Genomic DNA, 26,187 nt, shown 5'->3' on the forward strand with positions numbered 1-26,187 from the left:
CATACTAAAATGCAACAGTGTCTAGATGTTCAGAGAATCTTAAAGTAAATACATTTACCCTAACGAGAGCAGGAGATCCTTCTACTTTTTACCCAATCCCTTCATTCTTTATCTTTGTTCTTGAAAGAAAAATCACACTTCATGTCAGAAACACAACTTTGAAATGCAAGCGCTAAAATGAGTCTGCACCTGTACTCTTGCCCCAGCACGCTATATTGCAGTGTCCCGCCTGTATGTCCGGATCCTCTGCTAAACGGTGAGATCTTGGAGGGCAGGAGTCACATGGGACTCACTGTCACCTCCAGTCCCTGGCTCAATGATGTGTGTTAAAATGTCCAACCTTGACTGTTAAGTGGACTGGTCTTCCTTTTTCATTTCTAATTTGACTCAAAGATCTCCTTGTTTTGACTACGCTCATGTGCTTTCTTCAATAAAATAAGTTGAGTGCGTTGGTTTGGGGAATAAGAGTTTGCAAAACTACCAAGGACGGTAATTACTGCTAAGTGGTAATGGGGCAGGGGGGAGGCCGATCACACCAAATTTGAGGCCAATCACAAAGTCTGCTCTATTGGGAACTGAATGGTAATGTAAACTTACTACGGAGAAGGTAGAGAAGGAGTTTGGTTGTCAGAAAACCTGGGTCCCATTTCCGATGAGATAATTAATCTTTGAAAAGTTTCACAAAAATATATCAGGTACCTACAGAGCACTACACATATTAGTTATCACTGTTATATCATATCACAGTTCCTTCTGGGTACACTCTTGTCTTTGAAAATTCCTTAACTTTATTCCTTGTTTATTTCCACTCACCATGATAGCCTAGGATTAATGACATAGTGTTTTTAAAGTGTTTTGAAATCCCTGAAGTGTTATAATCAACCCAAGTACCATTTTATTTATGCAAACTGTGTCTACCCAGCAAGTCCACTTAAATATCTAGGATTGGGAACTGCTGTCTCATAAGGCTTAATAAATGATTCCCTCTGGCTCTAAAAGCAAGTACTTTTTCAATGACAATGGGAGAGAAAGCAAAGGAATTGCTCTGTGGCATCTGTTGTGTAACGTTTTTCTAATGGCACATCTCGATAAATGCATGAGAGTCCTTGGAGAGTTGCAGCACACAGTAAAGAGAGAGTGGTAAAAATCCCAGTATTTCTGAAAAGGAAGGCAAGACAGGTTAAAGTTAGAGAGGCCCCCCAGTTTACGTCAATAAAAATCAACAATGATGCATTTAGCCCCTACCCCCTACACGTAATGGCAGCTTTCTAGGGTCTCTGATGGGAGACAAAATTATACAGGAAATTGAAATGGGGGTGGTGAGGAGGTGGTATACAAGAAGAGAGAAGGGAAGGTGGGGGGAATATACTCTGTAACTCAGAACCCAGGAAATGAGATAAAATATACTTGTGTGAACTGCCTGCACCAGTCCAAAATAACAATTTTGAATTAGTATAAATATTATTGTACGCCTTTATGTGCCTGGCATGACCCATATATTCAGATAATTAATGGAAGTGGAGGATTAATGAAGCTCAGCCTGGTTAAGCAACTTTTAAAGGTTAACGTAGCTAATAAGTAGCAGAATAAGATTGCACCTAAGGCAGGGAACTCCAAGCCCAGTGAACTTCACACTCTGTCTGATACCTCTCCATGTGGTGCAGACAGCCTGTGACTTGTAAAACCAAGAACAGGGTGCTCAGCGGGAAGGATTGGTTTACAAAGGCAGCAAAGTCGTAAGTCCACAAGTGAGGACTTGCCTCTGCCAATAGCTTTCTGAATGACGCAAGACAGGGTTTTTAATATTGTTTTCTGTCTAATAATCACTTCAAGATACTTGAAATAATCCACAGAAAACACTTTCATCTTCTAATAAAAATGCTCTATGAGCAATACTAGATATTATCATTTAATTCCTCTAAACTGATGGAAAGAAAGTAAAGTTGCCATCTTTATATACTTACTCAATTTGCCCTCAAATGGAGAAATTCCTTAAAACATTTCCTAATGCCATGTTTTTGATGGAGCTATTTACGCTTGTAACTGCATTTTGTAACTCTTTGTCTCATTGCATTTGAGTAGGCTTTAAAAGCATTCTCAAAACCAATTTTTAAATTTGAATTTTCTCTACTTCTGTTCTGGTCTGGGAATACTTGATAGTGAAAACCACAGGAAGAGAATTGATTTTTTACCTCCAAGTCGTCATCAGGGATAGCTCTTCTCCACTTTACGTTCCACCTGATGTGTTCATAGGCATTGACTACAACTTCAATTGCTTTAGGACAAGAATGGCAAGCCTGAATCACCTGCAGAGGAAGCAGAGAGTTTCATTCGTTCAACGCACACATGTGGTTCATTCATGCAACTCACAGAGAGATCAAGAATTCACCAACCTATTACAGTCCCTGGAACCCTAGAATGTTTTTGAGAAGTCTCATGCCTTTGAGTATTCAAACATGCTGCCACCATGGTAGATTAATAAAATCAGACCAACTTCCTTCACCTTCCAGGAGCAAGAAAAAAAAAGAGGCACGGACAAAGAAGGTGGGAACCTGAAGAATTGCCTTCCCTGCCCATAACTGAAGCAATTTAGAGAGAGGCTGGCCACAGAATACACTTCCAGCTGCCTGGGAAACTCTTTCAGCTCTACAGAAAATTTCATTATCAAAACACTGAATGTTAGTGGAAGAACTTAGTTCTACCGGTGACCATGCGAGCTACAGAGTAACATGCAAGCTGACCACAGGTATCTTCCCAGTCCAGTGCCTGAGGAGGACTGGGTCACACACCAAACCACGCCCACTGGTATTTTAACTTTCATCAATAAATAAAAGATGACATGAAATTTAGTTATTTCACCAGCACTCTCTGTTCAACAGTTCATTGTCTAACCCAAAATACTGGCAAGCTGAGTCAAGGTGGTCGGCATTTCCCTCAGGAGACAGAAAGATTTAGCTTTAGATTTCAGACCAAACTGGATGTTGATACACTTAACCAACTTTTGACCTTGCCACGAAGTTCGAACCTATCTGATTGATTAATCAAGCAGTGTTTATTGGGGTACAAGTGTGAGAATATATAACAAATAGACAAAAATAAAAAACACTGGTATCTCGTGAAAGGCTTAGCATAACAACAAGAGGCAAAAACACATACATAAAATAAGACCAATAGAGATGAACGATTGGTCTGTATATGTAAGTGTTAGCTTATACGGTTTTGTGTGGGTTGTGGCTAGTCAGAGAAGATTTCTTGGAGGAGGTGAGCCGGACTTAGTTCCTAGGCGGTAGATCCTAGGTGGTGTGTGTGTGTACCGCGCCTGCCTACGTACACTCGTGCACCGATCTGCCTCAGAAAATGTAATGATTATGCTGAAAGAGAGGTACTTTAAGGAGAACAACAACATTTTCCTTTCCTTTCTCCTGTCCACACAAACCTGCTCCTTAGATCCCTTCTTCTCCACTGGCATAATACGGCAGGCAGGGCTCATACCTGTTTCTAGGTCATTTTTAATAATGAAAAGTTCTCCAGTCATTCTGGCCACAAGAACAACATCATTCCAATAATAAAAATGTTCATTTTAACTGAATAGTTGAAACTCCAAGTTTTATTTAAAGCAAAAGATTCTCCTTTCCTGTAGGCCTGCTTCAGCCTGGAAGCCTGCAGTGGGAAAGCAGGTATTGTAGGTTTCGGATGATAGGAAATATGTATTTGGTCTTCATCCCCAGTTCCTGTTACAGAGCTTCTAAAACCTTTGGAATATCCTGAATGATAAGAGCATCTTTGGTTATTCTGAAGAAGCCCCTTTCAACCAGAAAGACCAAGCCCTGGTTGGAGGATTGGAACTTCCAGCAGCATCACCCCCACCTCCAGGGAGGGGGGAGGAACTGGAGATTGAGATCAATCACCAGTGGCCAATGATTTAATCTATCATGCCAGCATAATGACATAAAAACCCCTAAACGATGGGATTTGGGGGGCTTCTGAGTCGGTGAACATGTCAAAGTGCTGGGAAGGTGGTATGCATGGAGGGGGCATGACAGCTCTGTGCCACCCCCTCTGAGACTTCGCCCCATGCTTCTCTTCCATTTGACTGTTCCAGAGTTGCGTGCATTCTTTATAATAAACCAGTAAACCAGGGCCAGTAAGTGAAAGGCTTTCCTGAGTTCTGCAAGTCATTCTAACAAATTATCAGGGAGAGAGTTGTGGGCACACCCAAATTTGTAGTCAGCCTGGCAGAAATGTGGGCAGCCTGGGCAACCCCATGTGTTCCCCCAATTTGGAACACCCACCTTTCTTTTTTTTTTTTTTTTTTTTGAGACAGAGTCTCACTTTGTTGCCCAGGCTAGAGTGAGTGCCGTGGGGTCAGCTTAGCTCACAGCAACCTCAGACTCCTCGGCTTAAGCGATCCTACTGCCTCAGCCTCCCGAGTAGCTGGGACTACAGGCATGCGCCACTATGCCCGGCTAATTTTTCTATACATATTTTTAGTTGTCCATATAATTTCTTTCTATTTTTAGTAGAGACAGGGTCTCGCTCTTGCTCAGGCTAGTCTCAAACTCCTGACCTTGAGCGATCCACCCGCCTCGGCCTCCCAGAGTGCTAGGATTACAGGCGTGAGCCACCGCGCCCGGCCACACCCACCTTTCTTGATATGGGCAATGCTCCTCTTCCGATTGGTCTCTTACAACCCTCACCCCTCCCCAAAATCTGTGTCCACCAGAACACCTCCACCTTCTTTCTGCCAAGATCGCCCTATTTCAGAAAATCCTCTGGCTGTGGCCTATTTTCATTTAAACCTGACCCAGGTGGTTCTCCAATGTGACTCACAGATGGCCCATGGGCACCTGCGCCTCTGTCCCATTAACAGTGAAAGGCACTCCTGACTCTCAGTTTAGTAACCTTTCTTTCCTTTGACTCCAGACAAGCAGCTCTAGCCACAGACCTGCTCCTGTAAATTTTCTCATCATAAGTTCCAAATCAGTCCTATTTTTCCCTTGAAACTTCAGAGGACATAAATCCAGCCCTGCAGAGTCCTCTTAAAGTTCCCCTCACTGGGTGTGACATGAGGACGAAGCCCCCACTAGAGGGGAGGCATGCCACTGCACTTAAACAACTTTCTCCAAGAACATTTTCTTCCTGATTTCCCAGGCCATCTCGACCTCAACCTATTAGAGCAAAAGATCACAAAATTGATTTTCTCTACTTCCTTTACTATTTCCTCATAGGTGGTCCAGCATAGCATTTTTCCACGCAGGGTAGTAAGTTTTAGGGTCTCAGGTAAAACAGAGACAGAAAGATTATCGTGTGTGTGTGTGTGTGTGTGTGTGTGTGTGTTGTAGAGAGGTCAACCTGAACAGAGGGGCCGTATTGGGAAAGAGCTAAAGGTAAGAGCAGGTAAGAATGAGCCAGCTGACGTGCACCTGCAACACCAGTGTGAAGAGCTTGGGATTGACTTGACCTGCAACAAGAGGCCATTATATATTCTTAACAGAAGGGGTTGTATGCAAACAACTCATTCCATTAGGAAGTCTTTATTGAGCATCGTGTTTAGTACAATGACAGTAATTCTGAGTTTATGACCTGTTTTTTGTCATCAAGGAGTTTATAACCTAGTTTGAACAGAAAAGACACGGATATTTCAAAGAGCTAGAGAGCAATATAAGTCAGTAAATAATGAAAGACTAACTTGAAGATCATCAAGTGTCCCTTGAGCACCATGAGCAAAAGCACAAAGGAGAAACTGAGCACATCAAGGGCACAGAGCAGTGAGGAGGCTGAAGGGGAGCACCAGCTGGCTTCTCAGCTAGTGTCAGCGCCAGTCCTGGGAACGAAGTCACCTGCAGCTGTGAGAAGGAATAGGAAGGCGGGACACTAATCAGACATGGGGAGAAAAGAACACAACTTTGAAGACAGAGATCAAGGACAAATAGGGGTCCCACTGATAGAAATAAGGAACTTGGAAGGGCACACTAATTTGGGAATGGGCAGATAATGAGCAGGAGGATATTTCATCTGTAATGTCTTAGTGTCAGTCAAAAATGTGCATGACAGACGCTCCAATGAGAAGGTGAAGATGGAGAGATTTGTGCACCCTCCAAGGGTGTGCTGGTTAAAACTACAAGGCTCAGTAGTCCTCTAAATGGGCATAAATGGAAAAGGTAGGGGATGCTGGCTTACAGCTTCAGAAATCCTAACAGGCAGGAGAGAAGGGAAAAAAATAGCTACCATTTTTTTTTTTTTGAGGATTTACTATGTGAGGAACTGTATTAAATCGTCACATAATTTAGCTTGCTTAATCTTCAAATAACCCTATAAGGTTGATCCTATAGTTATTCCCATTTTACAGATTTAAGACCAAAGACTGAGAAAATTTAAATTCTGGGTCATTTAGCTAGTAAATGATAGAGCCAGGATTCAAACTCAGGTCTGCGTGGCTCCAAAGTCAGAAGAAAACCAGACATGTCAGAATAAAAGACATCAATTGAAGAGAGTATTCAGAGTGGGATTATCAGCAGGGCCATGAAGATCAGAAATATGAAGACACATTAAATAACGCCAGGTTTGATTAGAAGGTCATATTACCAGAAGTTGAGCGGACCGAAACTGCTAAGGACCAGATTGCAGGGGATCAATGGGGGATGGATGGACGGCTGTAATTAGGGCTGACCCGCCTCATCTTTAAGACCGTTGGTGTCATAGCAGGCAGGCTTTAGGGGCCCAATAAATAACTTTCCCGCCTGAATTTTAAACCCATTAAAAATGAAATGAAGATGACAATCAGAGTCATCTTTACAAACTATAGTGTGTTTAGTTATAGGGACACATGGAGCTTCTAACACGCTACCCTCAAATTAAATTTACATCTGCAGGCTTCTCCCTGGCAGACAGGGCTGGTTCCTGGAAGTTTGTCGCACAGAAGAACAGAATTTAAGTATCCTCTAGGCCCAGGGTGAAGCAAGCAAAGTCAGTTCTTCTTCCCAACTCAACGATCTGTTAAGTGAAGTGAAAAGGGGACAGAGGCTTGTGGGGGGGTTATTTCAGTAAAACTTTCCTCATGAAAACATTAGATGAAGAAAATGACATTTCTTCTTTAAATAGCACATCAAAGCCCAGGTACAATGGCCCAAATACAGTGGGAATCAGGACAAAAATATATAGTTAGATGACCAGGTGAGGTGGCTCACGCCTGTAATCCTAGCACTCTGGGAGGCCGAAGCGGGAGGATCGCTCAAGGTCAGGAGTTTGAGACCAGCCTGAGCAAGAGCGAGACCCCGTCTCTACTAAAAAATAGAAAGAAATTAACCTGACAACTAAAAATATATAGAAAAAATTAGCTGGGCATGGTGGCGCATGCCTGTAGTCCCAGCTACTCAGGAGGCTGAGGCAGAAGTATTGCTTGAGCCCAAGAGTTTGAGGTTGCTGTGAGCTAGGCTGATGCCACGGCACTCTAGCCCGAGCAACAGAGTAAGACTGTCTCAAAAAAAAAAAAAAAAAAAAAAAAGATACAGTGAGATGAAGCAGGGCCATCTGCAGTGAGGATTGCAAAAAAAAAAAAAAAAAAAAAAGGTTTTTAAGAATTTTCTGGAGCACAGTTTCAAATTAGGAGTCATGGCCTCAGTGGAGGACAACATCAGCCCCAGCAAACAAGCCAACCAGAGGGCCTCCACTACAAAGGAAGCAGGTGTTTGAGTCAGTGGTGTGTTGGAAAATGTCAGTAACTGACTTTCTGGTAAAAAATTATATGTATATTTATATGTATGTAAGTTTGCTATAAATTTTACTTATATGAAGAATGTATTCTCCACAATTTACAAATAATAAAAATATCCAATACTTTTTATTTTCCATTCTATATAGTCAATTGGTTCTCACAGAATTCTTTCATTGATTTTTGTATCAATTTATAGTATTAACTTGTATTCACAGCCAACCTGTGTCTGCAATTGAAAAACACATGTAATGTATTATAGTTCCTATGTGAATGCTGACTGATAGTTTTATTACGTTAAAGAGTAATATAAAAGTGAAAAAAGGAAGACATGTTGGAACTTGACTTGTTCATCAATGATGAGTGACTTTTATGTTGAGATAATAGTTTTCAAAGCATATTTCCTCAAATTTTGTGCTATTCATAATGTAAGAGCTACAGACATGATATGCTGCACATTTTTACATTTAATCTGCATTAGTAACATTTTCTCCACTAATTTCTTTTTTTTAATTTTTTTTTGAGACAGAGTTTCGCTCTGTTGCCTGGGCATCAGCCTACCTCACAGCAACCTCAAACTCCTGGGCTCAAGCAATCCTTCTGCCTCAGCCTCCCGAGTAGCTGGGACTACAGGCATGTGCCACCATGCCCGGCTAATTTTTTTTCTATATATATTTTAGTTGGCCAGATAATTTCTTTCTATTTTTAGTAGAGACAGGGTCTCGCTCTTGCTCAGGCTGGTCTCGAACTCCTGGCTCAAACAATCCGCCCCCCTCGGCCTCTCAGAGTGCTAGGATTACAGGCATGAGCCACCGTGCCCGGCCTCCGCTAATTTCTCAAGTCTAGATATCAAGAAAACAATAAATTAAGGCCTGCTTAGTAGCATTTGCTGATTTCTGTGGTGTAAATACTCTCATCATGGCCTATTTCAAGCTACTAAAGGGTGATTGGGAAGAGATGGGCTGTAACACAGCATTATATAGTGTTGCCACCATACAGGCAAAATAGATACAACTAACAACACGAGCATAAATCTATGGAGTATAATAATCAGGAAGTGCAGAGAAAATAATTAGGAAGTAATATGTTTTTAATATTTATTACCTTTGTTTTTAGAATACCTTACATGTTATAAGTTTATATGATTTAATTTTTAATAAAGGGTGCATTTAACAATTAGCTCTCAAAATTCCTAATAATTTAACAATCAGGTCTTGTGGGTGACTGTGAGCCAATTCCAGCACACAATTGCTTTGAACTGTTCCCATATTTAAAAAGCACAGGTACAGCCCTCAAAGACTGAATGTATATACTGAAGCTCCAAAATCAGTGAAGAATTATCCAGTGGCTGGGTCCAAATGAGCACAACATAAATACTTGTTTAATGAGAGCATCCATTCACATATATATTGCAGGCATAGAGCACAAAGTAGTGCTGTTGACCATGGCTTTTTCAGCCAGGTCCAAACAAACAGAAAGCAATCCTATATCATCAACCCATAAGGACGTAAGCAGGGAACCCATTGCTAAGGAACCTCTGAAGATTCAGCATTTCTGAATCAACAGAAAGTGAACCTAGAAAGACTTTTATGTGAATATATGGTTGTTAGAGTGGGCAGGTAATTTTCCAAAACTTTGATCTTGGAAAACTGAGGCAAAAAGGGCTGCTCTTTTCTTTGTATTTGGGATGAGCACGGCAGATATGCAGATGTATGCAAAAGAGACAGACACAATCTGCAGCTGACTAATGCTTTGAACACCAGTTATAAACCACCACATAGTATAGAATGCTGGATGTGCAAGGGACTCTACACATGATCCAGTCTGCTAACTTGGAGATGAGGAAATTGAAACCTGGGTTTTGTAATTTCAAAAGAATTCTCTTGTGAATACAAAGATACAAAATTACTAAATAATTAATGTGAAAATAGCAACCATCCTAAAAAGACCTCCAGACACAGCCCTTCTGGAAGGATGATCCATGGTGAGAAGTAGAGGTTGGTGATCACTTGAGGAATCCAAAATAAACATTTAAATATATGAGTTACCAATACAGAGATGATAGCTGAAACCAGTCCAAAACCTGGACCAAGAATATACTTATTCTGAAATTACAGAAACAAAAAGCAGAAAGCTCACCATGAGGTTTGCACATAGCTTAGGTGGTCCCCTCAGAAAACTGACCTCTATGCTCTGCATTAATTCCCAAGCCACACTCACTCGTCCTGAAAGCCAAAATTGTACCACAGGCAATTTGTCTGTAGGTTTTCCTTCCCTCTCCCTCCTCACCAACACTGAGAACATAGAGAAACAGAGGCAGAAGAGATGTGGCTAAAAGTTATTCTCCTTTCGCAACACATTACCTACATCTCTTCCAGGGTTGCCAGATTTAGCCAATAATAATAATAATGTAGTTTGCCTGATTAATTTGAATTTCAGATGGAGAACAAATGACTCTTAATATAAGTATGTCCCAAATATTGCACGAGACACACTTATACTAAGAAGTACTTATTATTTATCTGAAATTCGGATTAAACTGAGCATTCAGTATTTTATCTGGCAATCCTATTCTCAGCCCTATTCAGAAACAGTTCAAACTAAGTTATGGATACAGGAATGTAATACATTCATAGTTTCAGAGCCTAGCTTCACATATCTGGTGCTTCAATTTGCACCTGGAATACTTTTATATATCACAGGGAGATGACTTCTCACCTTTCATCAGGGTAAAAGGATTAGGTGGTTCCAAATCTTAACTTTCTGCCGTCTTCAGATGCACAAAGTCCAAGGCTCCCACTGCTGTCATTAGTTTTCACTGACACTCTGACCGCTAAGTTTTCTGCTGACAGAAGACCTGGTTCTCGGAGCATGAAATGCTCCTTTTAGCCCGACAGCTTCCCTGCTCTCTCCACTGGCACTTCCAGATTCTTCTAGAACTAAGACAGCTGGACACACCTTCTTCAGGCCTCAGTAATTATTTTGCCAGGCAACAACAACAAAAAGACCCTAAGACATAGCAAACTCTAAATCATCTCTATATACTGACTGCCAGGAATGTGACCATCAAATGGCCAGGGACTAGTGTGGACCCCAGGAGGAGAAGTCACTGCCTCCTCTTCGCCTCTGCTGGCCTGGAAGACAGAAGAAGCCCAGTGAGCTTCACCCTCATGAGTCTCTGGCGTCTTTATTCCCCCTTCATGGAAGAACAATTGGACAGAAAAGCTCTTCCTACAGTAGTGACATCTGGAGAAAACTTTAGACATCTCCCCTCATCATACACCTCCAAAAAGCACGGATTAACACAAACCTGTTAAAAAATAGATTTAAGTCTCCTTGCCGCTCTTCCAATCTAAATGCCACCTGCAAGCCACTTCAGCAGAGAAATTCTAAAGCTACCTCCAGCCTTGTATATTGATATATTTGTGTGCAGAAAGGTATTTGATGATCAAAGGGAACTGCTTGCACCCTGAGCTTCACATACAGCATTGTTCAATGGCAGAAATCATTCTTACCTTCCCCAAATCCTCATGTTACCTTTCCCTCCCCTAGAAAAATGTCTTTCTCGCCCTATAAGAAAACCCAATCTTGGCTCCCTGGAGTGTCACTTCCTTCTGAATTATGCTGGGAGAAAAAAAAATCAAATGTCCTTTTGTACCCTGGAAAGCAATTGCAGACCCTATAATTCTTTTTTTTCCCCCTGCTTAATGTAATTTATACATTGACTTTCAGTGAAATACACCCTCCACAAATTTGCTTTGTATTTGGAAGAAAGCATCTTCAGCTCTGACCTTGTTCCTTGTAAATAAGGAAACTGAATTCCCCATCCACAAGAGAACAAATCGCTTTATCTTCTGGATAAATGAGTCAGTCATTTACTTGTCGTAAAGATGACTTTCTCTTTGGAAAGTCGGGCTGTGGACTAGTCGTTCTAAATCACTTTGAAGCATCTGCATAGTAAATTGAATAGTTTTTTCTTTAGTTTTTCTTTGGAAAGGGGCCAGCTCTCTTACACAGTCTGTTGAGTAGCAACAAAAATGTTTATAATACCAACCATCTAGCAGTAGCCAACTGTATCTTAAATCTCTTTAGCATACAGCCAAGCTAGAGGAAGTCAGAGGAGCAAACAAAACTGAGTAATAAAATGCTAACCATGGACAAACAGTTCTTGGAACACACAACTGCAAGCCTATTTTACAGGCTAGTGGAGCCACCAAGTAGTGCCAGTAGGAGAGACTCCTGCACTGGACCAAGAGCACATTGTTGGGAGGGGGTAAAAGGAAACACTGACCACCACCCACTGGGCTCCATGGCTGACACACCTCATTCCCTCACGGCTCAGACAATCCTGAAATGTTCCTGTTATTACCTTTACTTTTCAGATGAGGAATTTGGGATCTGAGTTATTAAGGGACTTGTTCAAAAATCATACAGCAAAGTAAATGGCCAGGCCAGGACTCAGACCCAAAGTTTTTACCCTCCCTGCTAGCACCTCTTGGAGAACTTTTTTGCCTTTGCAAAAAAGACCTGGGGACCTCGCCCACATTTGCAGGACTTCTCATTGGAGAACAGAAATTCTGTTTAAAGGCCCTTTCTCTTTAATATGGCTCTTAAAAGAGAATGAGGAGAGGGTCTTTTAGTTATTTTCACACAGACCTATTTCATGCAATCAACCAGCAGTGAATTTCAGCATACAACTCAACAGTTGGTCTCTAGGCAGTGACTCACACACATTCATTGTCTCTCTTGGTTGGGAAGGTCCCTCTGGGTAAACCAGGCCCAGAAGCACTGATTCTGCTGCTCAACAGATGTGTAACAACAACAGTGATAGTCATTATGTGTTTAATGGTTATCATGCGCCAAGCGCACTGTGCTAAACACTTCTCAAATACTATCTTGTTTAATTCTCAAAACAACTTCACAAGAAGGCCATTATTATTCCCAAAGTGGAAGAGCAGGTTTCTCTGCCCTGTGTCTCTCTCCAAACTTTCTTTGGAAGGAATGTAGCCATAGAGCATAAATATGCACAAGATTATGCTCTGTGAAGTGAGCCGTATTAGAGAGAGAGATTGTTTGCCTTCTAGAGGTTCCACTATGAAGAATGACCAGACTCTAGTGAGATGTGGGTAAGAAAAAAAAGATGGAAGTAGACCAAGGGAGAGATGTTTATAGTTGCAGGATGAGGCAGAAGTGAGGAACTGGAAGAGAGACTCTGCAAGGACTAAAAGTGGCCCAAGAGGAACAGGAAAGAAGTGTTTGGCACTATCCTCTGGGCTTTCAGCATATTGGTGATATGCTACGAGTATAGGATTAACTTCCTTCAGGCGAAGGACTGAATCTGCATATTATTGCCAAGGCACAAAGACAGCACATGCCCATTCCAAAGGGGAAGAAACTGAGGCTTGGGAAGTTCCAGTAATTTTTTTAGCCACACTCTTAGGTAAGTGGCAGGATCCAAGTTTATATGATCCCAGAGTTCATGTTTCTTCACCCCTGACGTGAACAGCGCGGCTAAATCTAGAATGAATGAGCTACAGATGACAAAGCAGAGATAAAAATAAAAAATAGAAACAATGTCATGTGTAATTTAAAATACTGGGTTGAACATTCACCTTAGAGGTCATTAACGTTCATTGTTTTGGCCAAGTCCAGGGTGCCAGAGTATGATTTGGAAAATGAATGCAACCCAAGCAGTCGACACACATAGCTAAAAGCTACGGATCACTGGACTTTTAATATAAGTGTTTGACTTTTTCATGGGCTTTAACTGACCTTATTTCTAAGGTTGCAGTATGTACAACAGGTCTGATATGAAAATATTCTTATTCCATACTTAATGTGAAAAGGTATTTAAAAATTCAAAAATGCAAAGAAGGTGAGAACACACAGCTAAGGGCCAACAGGAACCCTCAATAGTAGACTTCACAGAATATTATTTCAGGCCATTTATGAAACCATTTTTCCTTAAAAATTATAGGGAAAACATAAGGTTCAAACATTCATGATTATTGGCCTTTTCCAACATATTTGACTAATACTCGGTGGCAAAAATAATTAACAGCTAAAAATCTGGGAGAAATATAAAATTTGGTTTGGGAGGACAGAGAAGCCCTGGTACAAACTGATACAAGGTGTAAAGATTATTTATTTATTATGAAGATGCATACAAGCTATTCTAGGTCATGAATAAGAACTAGAGGATTAGATTAGATAATTTACAAAAATAAAACAGTGAAAGAGCAGGGCTGGGGTAGGGGATGCATTTCAAAATCAAAGAGATACCCAAGGAAGAGGGTGCTGAAGAATTTGCCTTCATGGAGATTTAAAAATAGGACAAGAGTACTATTTCTGCCTAGAGATGTGAGAATTAAACAAAATGACCTCTTCAGGTCTCTTCTTGTCCTGATCCTTTCAGTTTAATCACATTTCATGGGTAATATGTATCAGAAAATGCAGTGGAAGCTACTAAATTTCTAAGTGTAGGCTCTGGAGCCAGACAGACCTTAGTCTGAATCAAACAGGCAACCGTTAGCTTTCAGTGGGCTTGGGCCACCCAGCAATCCTACTACATCTCCCCAACCCATTCACTCCCCAAGATAAAAATCAGACAACTTCTTCATCCTCAAGCCTTCAAACTTCCTCTCTCCTTCTCATTGTTCACTTAAGAAAATAGAAGCAATCATAAAAGACCTTCTACAAACTCCTACCCACACACTACCAGCATCCCTGTGTCTGTGCACACAGGTACTGCCCTCCCTCCCATTACAATGGATGGACTGCCTGGAATGCTAAGATCAAAGCCTGGATCCCTGCACTGGATCCCATCCTCTGTCACCAAATCAAGATGCCGCTCCAGTTACCACCACATCAAATTTTATCCCTTTCCTGAAACAGTCCCATCAGCCAACCAACATACTATAATATCAGCCATCAATTCTCTTCCAGCGACTCCTCCATTACAGGAAAATGCCCGAAAATCCTTCACTGTTTTCACTTACTTTTTTCGCCATTTCATTTGAACTTATTTCAATCAACCTGTTCTCACCACCATTCCATCAAAACAACTCATGTCAAGGTCCCCAGTGAAATCCATACTGTCTAGTCCAAAGCCAACTTCTTAGCCCTCACCTTATTTGAATTGTCCCATATATTTGACCTAGTTGGCTCCACACCCTCCTTTCTGAAACACATTCTCTCTTGGGTTCCAGAAAAACATTCTATTTTGATTCTCCTCCTATTGCAAGATTTCTCTGCAGTCTCTGTTACTGATTCCTTTTTATATCCCCAACCTCTAGCTGAAGGGCCCCCTTGCCAAGTCCTCTGGCCACTTCTCTTCTATGTTCTCACTTTGGTTGGTCTCTTCTAGCCTCTACCATATTCATGATGAACTCCCAAATTTGTGCCTCCAGCCAGGGCCTTTCCTTGAATTCCAGACTCATGTATCGAGCTACCTACTTTACATCCCCAACATCTAGCAGAGCTCCTTCTAAACCAGCTCCTCCTGTAGCATCCTCACCTCAGGAAATGGCCTTTTTACCTTCCTTGGGCAACAAAACTCTTAAAATTTTCCTTGCTTTCTCTCTTCTCCTCACAGTCCACACACAATCCATCAGCAATACTCATTGGCTCCCTCTTCAGAATATTCCAGAATCTGACCACTTCTTATCACCTTCACCATTTCCACCATGAGTGTAATCCACCCTCATCTCTTGTCTGGATTATTGCAACTTTACCTGCCCCCCGTCTCCCCCCGAGTTGTTCTCCAAAAGGCGATCAAAAAGGATACTTTTCAAATGTAAGTCAGATTTTTATATTTCCCAGTTCAAAATCTTTCAGTGACTTCCTCTCTCATTCAGAGTAAAACACCAAGGACATTCCCACAGCCTACAAGGCTGCATGTATATAATCTGCAAACCACCCACATATATACACCTCTCTGACGCTCTTCCCCCTTGCTCACTCCACTTTAGCCACCCTGGCCTCCCTGCTCTTCCTCAGACATGCTCAGTCCTCTCCTATCTCAGGACCCTTGCACCTGCTTTCCTTATATCTGGAATGTTCTCCCCACCCCCAGCAGGTATTCACATGGTTTATCCCTTCACATTCTTATTTTCTCTAGTCCACTTACATAAAATAGCACACACACAAATACCCCGAAAACCAGCATTCTCTTATTTTCTTTGGCCTGCTTTATTTGTCTCCAGAGCACCTAACATATCAGAGTGTATTTATTTGTTTGTTTGCTGTTTTATTGATTTTCTATCTCTCTCCCACTGGAAAGTACCTTCCATAAAGGCCTTTGTTTGGTCCATTGCAAATACAATAGTGCAGGCACATAGTAGGTGCTCAGTAAATATCTGATAAATAAACAAATGAGTGAACTTAACCACCTGCTCTGTGTGACTTCAAGAAAATATCTTGACACTATTAGCTTTAGCTTACTCAATTCCTAAATGAGGGAAATGCCAGTGCCTACCTTAGAGGCTGTTATAAAAATAAAATGAAATAATTTCATTAAATAGGCTTTAAAATAAAGCCTATTTAGAACTCAACAAAGGACCATTATTGTAACATCATTATTATTATTATTGTATGCTTTCTCATCTTAATTAATTTGAGTTCTCTATAAAAATTTTAGAAAGTTTCAGAACATTCTGAGTTTCACATATAATTTTAAGGAAAAATATTACTTAATGTTCCACTAAAACCCTGACAACCAAGAGAAAATTTCTTAATGAGATCACTGGAATCACTGACCCTGTCAAAACTTCACCCGAATGTTCTCTAGGTTGTCCATGTGGAATTTGCCCTGCTGAGTGCACCACCCTCAAATTCGTTAGTGGAACCTATCTTCTACCTAACCCTCACATTGCAGGATTTCAGATGAGTCGCTGACATTCTACCAACGTAGGAGGCAGAACTTAGCTGTGAATTCTGTAAAACTTCTGTCAATTTGTTTTCTGTGACCCTAACATTAGTTAGCTGGTCTACACCTCAAACTCCTCAGATTTTTGTTAATTGAATTTTTAGAATGATGGAGATCCTAGGAACAGTGTTATCTGATTTGTTTATTTTAAGGTAAAATACATTTGGCTTCCAAATTAATGACCAGCATTAACCCTACGCAAAATGGTCTTCCATGCTTCTATAGCACACTGTATTCCTCTACTTTATCATCTACCACAGCATATTAAAATTATCTCATTATTTGTTTATCTCTCCCACTACATTTTAAGCTACTTGAGGATAGGTACCGTGCCTTAGCCACATCAATATTATTAGCATCTGGTTCCTGCCAGCCCATTAGAGATTCCCAATCAATGTTGTTACAAAGAGAAGCTGTGCAGTGTGATATTACTGCAATAGATGCTGGAACCAAATTATCTAAGGTTGCCTGAACTGTATGAACTCAGGTAAGTTACCTAACTACTCTGTGTCTCAGGTTCCCCTTCTGCAGAGTAGGGATAGCAAAAGTATATACCTTGTAGGATTATTGTTAGAATAAATGAATTAATTAATAAATACAAAATGCTTATAACAGTGTGCTCTACCCACCATATATAATAAATATACAGGCAACTTATGTGACCAAAGCATTTGTACCCCTGTAATACTCTGAAATTAAAAAATAAAATAAATAAATATATATAATTAGTAGTACTTAGTAAATGTTAGCTTTCATTAAACTGGAAAATCGTGTGGCTCTTTCACGTGTACAAGCTAACTAATTCTGATGCAGGCTGAGTTATCTTTAGATCAGACATTCTGCTTAAAAGATGATAACTATGTACCTGTCTGACACCATTCACCTTTCTGGCAGACTTAATTCCCCAGGAAGCCACTACCAGCTCATTAGTGTTCACACAAAACATGAAAAATTATCTGCCAGTCTTGTTCTCATTCCTAGCTCTTAGGCCCAGATTGCAAACAAACTTGGACTAGGGCAAGATAGCTCCAGTCAGGTGTGCAAATGGAAGGTCAAAAGAGAATCAGAGTCGGTTGGCCCAGGACTCAAGCCTCAAACAAGCTTGAGTTGCCTGCAGATTTGAGACCAAGCCACCATTTGAATCTTAGTTAACCTGCTCACTAAACCACTGGGCACAGCCTCACCTTGTGGAACTGTGGAGGGTATATTCGAGCAGCCCCGTGGTTCAGCAGTAGCTGGTAGCAGATCTCAGGCTGGGCGGCAGGTCGCACGGAGGTGACCTTCAGCACGTACTGGATGGCAGCACAGCCGTTGATATCCATGAGATTGGCTTCGGCGCCGGCTTCCAGCATCATGTGCATGAGCACGTGATCACAGTTCCAGGCTGCCTTGTGGAGGGGAGATTTAAAGTCGTCGTCCCGGGCGTTGACCTCGGCTTTGTAGTCGAGCAGCATGCGGCAGATGAGATGGTGCTCCTTGCTGTACTCCTGCTCTTTAAAACGGAGGGCCCAGTAGGTCGCGATGGCCAGCGGGGTCTCCATGTGGGCGTTCACGCTGTCCACTATGGCCCCGTGCTCCACGTAGAAGGCCACCAGCTCCGAGAGGCCGAAGTGGGCAGCCGTGTGCAGGGGCGTCTCCTCATCTTGATTGTTGGTCTTCATATTCACGTTTGCCCCTGTGAAGAGTAATTGTGGAAGACAATTATTGAAGCATTTTGTCATTGCTCCCAAAGTTCATTAAACAAGACTTTTCTCCCTGATTCTCTTTTAACCTCTCCCCTGCACCTTCAGTTTCCATTTCTGGGCCTGGTGGAAGTCACTTCTTTGAAACAACAGTGTCATTTCCTGGACAGCCAGAAAATGTACCCAGAGAAAAGCAAAGAATTTCTGCCAAGAAAGCTGGAGCATTGCTGAATTTTAGTGCTTACTCCCAGGTGGATTTGGAAATACCAAGTGATTTCTATAACTAAATAGCTTTTATCAATAAAATAGGAAATGTCATTAAAAATCAATGTTATATCTCAACTTTTGAAGCTCATACAAGTGGCTTTTAAAATCATCAATTGTTTTGAATGTTTCACAAAATAATGTTTTTCTTCTCTTTCAAAGTAGGTGAACCTGAAAGGTCAGGTGCAACTAAACTCTAGCAGTATGGAAATTGTCAGCCCTTTGGCTGAAATTACAGTATAAGGGTAGCCTAAGTCTATGAGGCTTCCTTGGAACACACAATGGTAAACACATGCACACACAAAATATAGCCACCAAACTCGCCTAAAGGTCATAGTTTTCATTGAAAGGGGTAGAAGCAGTGTAATAGAAACACTTATTGAAAGAAAGAAAATGGCTTAGGGACTGTAACATGTTTGATTTATAGTTGACAGGGATGTTAGAAACAGGAATTTTGTGCTTGGAAAGCTCCCTAGAAATTACTTAATCCAATCTGCTTATTTAACAGACCAGGAAACTGAAGTGAATTTTATTTTTCTGATTGGGAATGTTAAGAACTAGAATGGTCAAACTGAGAAGCTGAAATTTTTCTTCTCTGCCTAATTTAATGGGGTGAACCCAATGATGCCCAGGGGGCCAATTCTGTAATCAGTTCTACTGGAAATGTTTACAGGGACTTCAAGTACAATACAAAGAGACTTTTTATTATTGTTATTGTTTTGCCAGTAACTAATATTTATTAAGCATTTAATCATATGCAACATTCTGAGTTAAAAGCTTTTCATACCTTGCCTCATTGAATATTCCCAGCAACCCTTCACACTAGGTGCAGTTTTTAGCCTAATTTTACAAATGAAGAAATTTGTACTTACATTAATAACTGGCCCAAAGTACACCAAGCTAATAAGCAGTAGAACCAAGGTTTGAAAACAAACAGCCTGGCTTTAAAATTCCTTATCACTCTTCTATTCTACCTCATTAGTATTTTTTTTGGAGGAAATTTTTTTTGTACTTTGTCAGTATATGAAAACTAGAAAGTAGAAAAAAAGAACTCTGCATTTTGTTGATTTTAAAATTTGTTCTCGATGTATTGCTCCTTTATGCCCTTATTTATGGCGTCCCCTGATCCTATGGAACATATTTGAAAAAGGCAATAATCCTACAGCATGTTCAGTATCCTGTATACAGGAGTCCCCAACCTATGGTGAGTTGTATAATTATTTCATTATACATTACAATGTAATAATAATAGAAATAAAGTGCACAATGCATGTAATGCGCTTGAATTATCCCGAAATCATCCCCCCTGCCCCCAGTCTGTGGAAAAATTATCTTCCATGAAAACAGTCATTGGTGCCAAAAAGATTGGGGACCACTGTGAAATCAGCTCCCTCAGTGAGGTTTCCAAGAACACACTGCTCTGTAAACTCTGGGAGAGTCTGGATTGCTAAGTGCAGAAAGTAGAATTGCAGCCGAAGATTGTCTTTCACAGAGCCATCTGTGTTCATCAATATTTTGCCCTGGAGTTCAGGCCTCATTTCAGTTCAGCTATTCTTTGCTCTGGAGTGAAAAGGAATGAATGAGAACATCTTCCCAGAAGCCATGTGCAGGGTCACTTCAGACACTGCAGAATTTCCAGTAAGGGCAAAAATCAAAGGGTCAAGATGAAATTTTTACAGGCCAACTTGGAACAAACCACATCCTTTACTTTTTAACGTCCTTGGACATTTACAATTGATCCTTGACCTCTTGATACAACTACATAGCTTCCTTTTCTGAATAGGAGCTCCTTATTTTTATACTTGAATTGGGTCTTTCGGTGTAACTTTTCCAGGGAATATATTAAGTAGGATGATTTGACTATTTTTTGATTTTAGATTCTGTGATTTATTCAAGAAATTAGAGACCAGAGACATAAATTCTTGGGACCTTTTAAAAAAATTTTTTTTTAATGTGAAAATACAATGTATTCGTTTCTAAGAGCTATGATAACAAAGTACCACACAGAAGGTAGTTTAAAACAAGAGAAATTTATTCTTCCACAGTTCTGGGGGCTAGAAGTCCAAAATTAAGGCATCTGGGCTTGGTTCTTTCTGAGGAATTTTTGGGGGGCTCTGTCTCTGTCACCCAGGCTGGGGTGCGATGGCACGATTGCAGCTCACTGTAACCCATTCTGAGGACTTTGAAGGAGAATCTGTCTCAGACCTCGCTCGGCTTCTGGTGATGGTTGCCAATCCTTGGTGTTTCTTGCTCAGTAGATACATCCCTCCAATCCCTGCCTCTGCCATCTCCATGTGGCATTCTCTCTGTCTCTCTGTGTCTTTACATGGCTGTCTTCTTCTAAGGACACCAGTTATACTGCAATATGGACCCACCCTACTCCAGTGTAAGAAATTAAATCTGCAGCAAAGCTATTTCCAAACAAATTATATGGTGAGGTACTGGAGATTAGGACTTCAACATATCTTGTGTGTGTGTTTGTTTGTTTTTGTGTGTAGAAGGGGGTACAATTCGACCCATGACATATATATTACATAATATATGAAAATACATATGTGCAGTTTTAAAAAATTACTGTAAAGCCATCACCTGTATAATCATATCCCAAATCGAGAAACCAAATACTCCTAGATCCAGAGAAGCCCTCCGCTTTCCTGCTGTGTTTCCCATCACAACTCCTCTGTCCTACCAGAGGTAACTATTGCTTGACTATTAAAATAATCAGGTCTTTGCATTTCTTTATAGTCTTACCACTTTTGTCTATAACTCTAAACAAGATAGTTTAGTTTCATTAATTTTTGAACTTTGAATAAATGGAATCATAGACACATACTCTTTTATGACTTGCTTCTTTCACTCAATATTATGTTGATGAAAGTAATCTATGTTGTGATATTTAGCTCCCACTTGTTTATTTTATTATATTTGTTTCTTAGCATGAACAATCCACAATTTATCCATTCTACTGGAGATGGATATTTACAGGTTTAGGCTATTCCAAACACTGCTGCCCCAAGCATTCTTGTGCATTATTCCTTGGAATAAATTTCCCCAAAATAGAATTATTAAGCTAAAACATTTGAACTATGATAAGGGTCTTTATGAATAATTGCCAAAAATTATATTTATATCTTGCTCATTGATGCATACGATTAGCTATATTATACATTTAAAAAAATTCTTAGTAGTTTGCTAGTAAAAAATGTTTATTTTTAAAAATCTGAATTCATTTGATTATTAATTTGGACACTTTCTCAGTAATTATTAACTAGTGTTATTTCTTCTTTAGTTAATTGTCCAAATTTGGTTGTCTCTTTATATATTGAAACCTTTCTGCTTTGTTTGCATTTGTATGAGCTCTTCATTAAAATGTAAGTTTTTGCTATCATAATTGCTATAAGCTTTTTAACCAGTTTATTTGGTTATTCCTAAATACAGTGATATTAACTTTAGGTAGTCAAACTTACTCTTGTTTTTTTCTTTTGTATTAGAATGTCCTTCCTAGTCCTCTCAGAGGTTGCATAACTATCCGGATTAATTATAATCCAGTTCTTTTTAATTTTTTAAAAAAGTTTAACATTTGACCTGGACCTTATTTTGGTGTACACATCAATTTAGGAAGAATTGACATTCTTATAATATGGAATCCTTCCATGTGGAAATATGGTCTGTTTCTCTAATGGATTTTCTTTACATTTCTGTAAACTATATCCTGTAAAATATCTGCAACAATTTTCATTCTAGGTGAGCAGGGTAAATTATTTCTGGGGTAAAGTAACTTTTAATGAGAGAAGGTCCTTCATGAACCTTTTAATTTATGCAATAGGGTCTCCAGAAGTAGTCTGGAATGGTAACAAATAAGGTAAAGATTGAAATTTGCTCTGCATGATAAAGAACAGGAATTTTCAAATTTCATCTGTGGACAAAGGAAACAGAGGTCTGTGTGCATTGAGAATGGGATGAAAAGGAGAGATGGGATAAGAATTTGAATGGAAAGGATGGGGGTTGTAGGGAAATTTCCTAAAGCTAAGATTATAGTGACTTCAACACAATGCTGTTAATATTGAATTTTTCCTGTTCTGCCATACGGTATGACAACTGATTTCATTACCTCCAACTGATAGCATTAATTTCATGAATCCTAGTTATAAGATCCCATATTTCCTTATTTTATTTTCCAAAGAAAACATTAAACTGTCTCCAAGTCCCCATTTGTTAGGTTGGCTGAACCTCCATGATCAGTCATCATTGTGGCTCCATCTGCTGGGCTTTGCTACGCCCTACAGGCTACGAGATGGCTCTCAGAGCCATCCTCTCTCAAGCATCCACTTGGCCCCCAAGTTCTGTCACATGCAGGTGCTGCAGGAGCGTGGGAGCAGGGAGCAGGGAACAGGTCTCTATCACTGCAGAAACTGTCAGCCCTCCATCTTCCCAGACTCAAGGACTGCACATCCCCACTGCATATCCCTAAGCCAGCTCCCCTCTCCCCTCCCTGTCCTGGTGGTCTTTATTTCTTGAAGAGCCTATGTGGTGCGGATTGGAGCTAAGACAGAAGACCAGCCCAGATCGGTGCTTCCTAACTCTCTCAAACACACCTTTCCTGTGCTGCGGTGAAGTCCATATCATCTACCTTCATACATTATCTTTTAGAAATTAACCTAATGCCCTAGCTAACATCTACAGGAAAAATTGTGATTGTTATAAATAATATAAAGAAATTACAATGCTCTGTGAAATTCATTATGTTAATGTTTGGGAAAGACTATCCTAGATGGCATAGTGAAAGAGTGATTTGCTTGAACCCATATGTAGAATTGGAACAGAATAGAACCGATACAGGTGTTTTATATTGTAATTCAAATACCAGGAGCGTCACTGCCATGATGAATGGTATTCCAAAACAAGAAAAAATCTTGATAAAGTTCTGGATAAGTCAAAGTCCAACCTCATCTTGATTTAAGCTGTAGTTGCATTTCTGTAAATGACCATATTTATCTAAAATTCAAAAGTATTTTGTATTTATATATAAAACAGAGTTAGAATTCTGTTGTGTTACTATACCTAATTTTTTTTTTTTTTTTTTTTTTTTTGAGACAAAGTCTCGCTTTGTTGCCCAGGCTAGAGTGAGTGTCGTGGCGTCAGCCTAGCTCACAGCAACCTCAAACTCCTGGGCTTAAGCAATCCTTCTGCCTCAGCCTCCCGAGTAGCTGGGATGACAGGCATGTGCCACCATGCCCGGCTAATTTTTTCTATATATATTTTAGTTGTCCAGATAATTTCTTTCTATTTTTAGTAGAGACGGGGTCTCGCTCTTGCTCAGGCTGGTCCTGAACTCCTGACCTCGAGCGATACACCCGCCTCGGCCTCCCAGAGTGCTAGGATTACAGGCGTGAGCCACCGCGCCCGGCCCTAAATTTTTATTATATCAGCACCAACTCTAAGATTTTTTATGAATTATGAAATATTCAAACATATAGGAAAATCCAGAAAGTATAACAGACAACTCTATACCATACCTATATTTGACAAATATTTTTGCCATATTTGCTTTAGTTTTCTCTCTCTTTCTTTCTTTCCTTTCTCTCTTTCTCTTTCTTTCTCTCTTTCTTTCTTTTTTCTTCCCCTTCCTTCTTTCCTTTCTTTTTCTTTCTTTCCTTTCTCACTTTCTCTCTCTCTTTCTTTCTTTTTGTTTCTTCCCCTTCCTTCCTTCATTTCTTTCTCTTTCTTCCCCTCCCTCCCTCCCTCCCTTCCTTCCTTTTTCTTTCTTTCCTTCTCTCTTTCTCGCTTTCTTTTTCTTTCTTTCTTTCCTTCCTTCTTTCCTTCCTTTTTCTTTCTTCCCCTTCTTTCCTTCCTTCATTTCTTTCTTTTTCTTTCTTCCCTCCCTCCCTCCTCTTTCTTTCTTTCTCTCTCTTTCTTTCCTTTCTCTCTTTCTCTCTTTCTTTCTTTTTCTTTGTTCCCCTTCCTTCCTTTCTTTCTTTCTTTTTCTTTCTTTCTCTTTCTTCCCTTCCCTCCCTCCCTTCCTTCCTTTTTTTTCTTTCCTTCTCTCTTTCTTGCTTTCTTTTTCTTTCTTTCTTTCCTTCCTTCCTTCTTTCCTTTCTTTTTCTTTCTTCCCCTTCCTTCCTTCCTTTCTTTCTTTCTTTTTCTTTCTTTCTTCCCCTTCCTTCCTTCCTTCATTTCTTTCTTCCCTCCCTCCCCCTCCCTCCCCCCCTTTCTTTCCCTTCCTTCCTCCCTCCCTCCCTTCTTTCCTTCCTTCCTTCCTTCTTTCTTGAGATGGGGTCTTGCTCTGTCATACAGGTAGAAGTGCAGTGATGTGATCATAGCTTATTGCACCCTCAAACTCCTGGCCTCAAGAGATCCTCTCACCTCAGCCTCCTGAGTCACCAGGATTACACACATGAGCCACCATGCCCAACTAATCCTTTTCTCCTTTCTCTCTTCCCTTTATTTCTTCAACCACTATTCTAAAGTCGATGCTTGTCATTGCTTGGTAAATTTTTCTTCTTTTTACTATTCATATGTATATCAATAGAAAACATATACTATTTTGTGTTTTTGAAACTATATAAATTATTAATATATCTCACTTTTGCAACTTGTTTTTATCAGTCACATTATGTTATTGAGTGGAGAACTGATTTTTTAACATTTTAACTACTGAACAGAATTGCACTATATAATTAAACCACAGTTTAGCTATTCCTTTCCTAAGGACAGTAAAGTTGTTTTAACTTTTTCACAATACCAAACACCCTTCAAATTGTGCAGTAGTTACCTGAGACAGAGAAATAGAATTACTGGGAGGTACTATATGAACATTTTCAACTACATTAAATTATACTCATCAGTGGTTGCTCAATTTAAATGTCCATCAGTAGAGCATAAAGGTCTAATATCATTTTCAACACTAGATACTCTCAAACTTTTTAATGTTTGCCAATGAGATGGTATGAAATGGTATTTTTATTTAATTTTTACTCCCCCAGTTACCAGTAGAGTATATTCTCATATGTTTATAGGCCACAGGATCTTACTTGTAAGAATTGTGTATTCATAGCCTTTGCTCATTTTTCATTGGGTTGTATTTTTCTTATTCACTTTTCAGAATATATAAAAGTTCATTATGAAGAAAATAATAAAAACCTTATTGAAGGCAAAGAACCTAAATGAATGGAAAGTTTTACTGTGTTAAGGGATAGAAAGACTCATTATTGTAAGGATGACAATTCTTCCTGAATCAATCTATAAATTCAATGCAATTGAAATGTGAGATTCTTTTTCCCGCAGAATTTGCAGAGTAAAGAGCACAAAGAGCAAATCAATTTTGGAAAAGAGAAATAAAAAGAATGAGAAGAAAAGAAAATACAGTGAAGATGGGGGATATCTACCCAGAATTGGAGCAGCTGTTCATTATAATAGAACTGATACAGGTGCTTCGTATTGTAATTCAAATACCAGGAGGGTCACTGCCATAATGAATGGTATTCCAAAACAAGAAAAAAATCTTAGTTGTCTGGTGTCTACCAGATATCAGGGCAAACTGTAATTAAAATAGTGTGGTATTGATTCAGGGAGAGACTACTAGACCAATGAAACAGAATGCAGAG

At 39.9% G+C, this 26,187-nt stretch overlaps 1 protein-coding gene across 1 annotated transcript in view; it reads right to left on the reverse strand.

Annotated features, from left to right (window-relative positions):
* Window positions 1–17,351: 17,351 nt before the first annotated feature.
* Window positions 17,352–26,187, reverse strand: part of ASB4 (ankyrin repeat and SOCS box containing 4) — a 42,562-nt gene continuing 33,726 nt past the window's right edge. Inside the window, exon 3 of the mRNA XM_069462734.1 lies at window positions 17,352–18,312. Coding sequence (XP_069318835.1) covers window positions 17,798–18,312 — 515 coding nt within the window. The 3' untranslated portion in view covers window positions 17,352–17,797. The remainder of the gene's footprint in view (window positions 18,313–26,187) is intronic.

This window comes from Eulemur rufifrons, chromosome 29, assembly GCF_041146395.1.
Source record: "Eulemur rufifrons isolate Redbay chromosome 29, OSU_ERuf_1, whole genome shotgun sequence".
Taxonomy (NCBI): domain Eukaryota; kingdom Metazoa; phylum Chordata; class Mammalia; order Primates; family Lemuridae; genus Eulemur; species Eulemur rufifrons.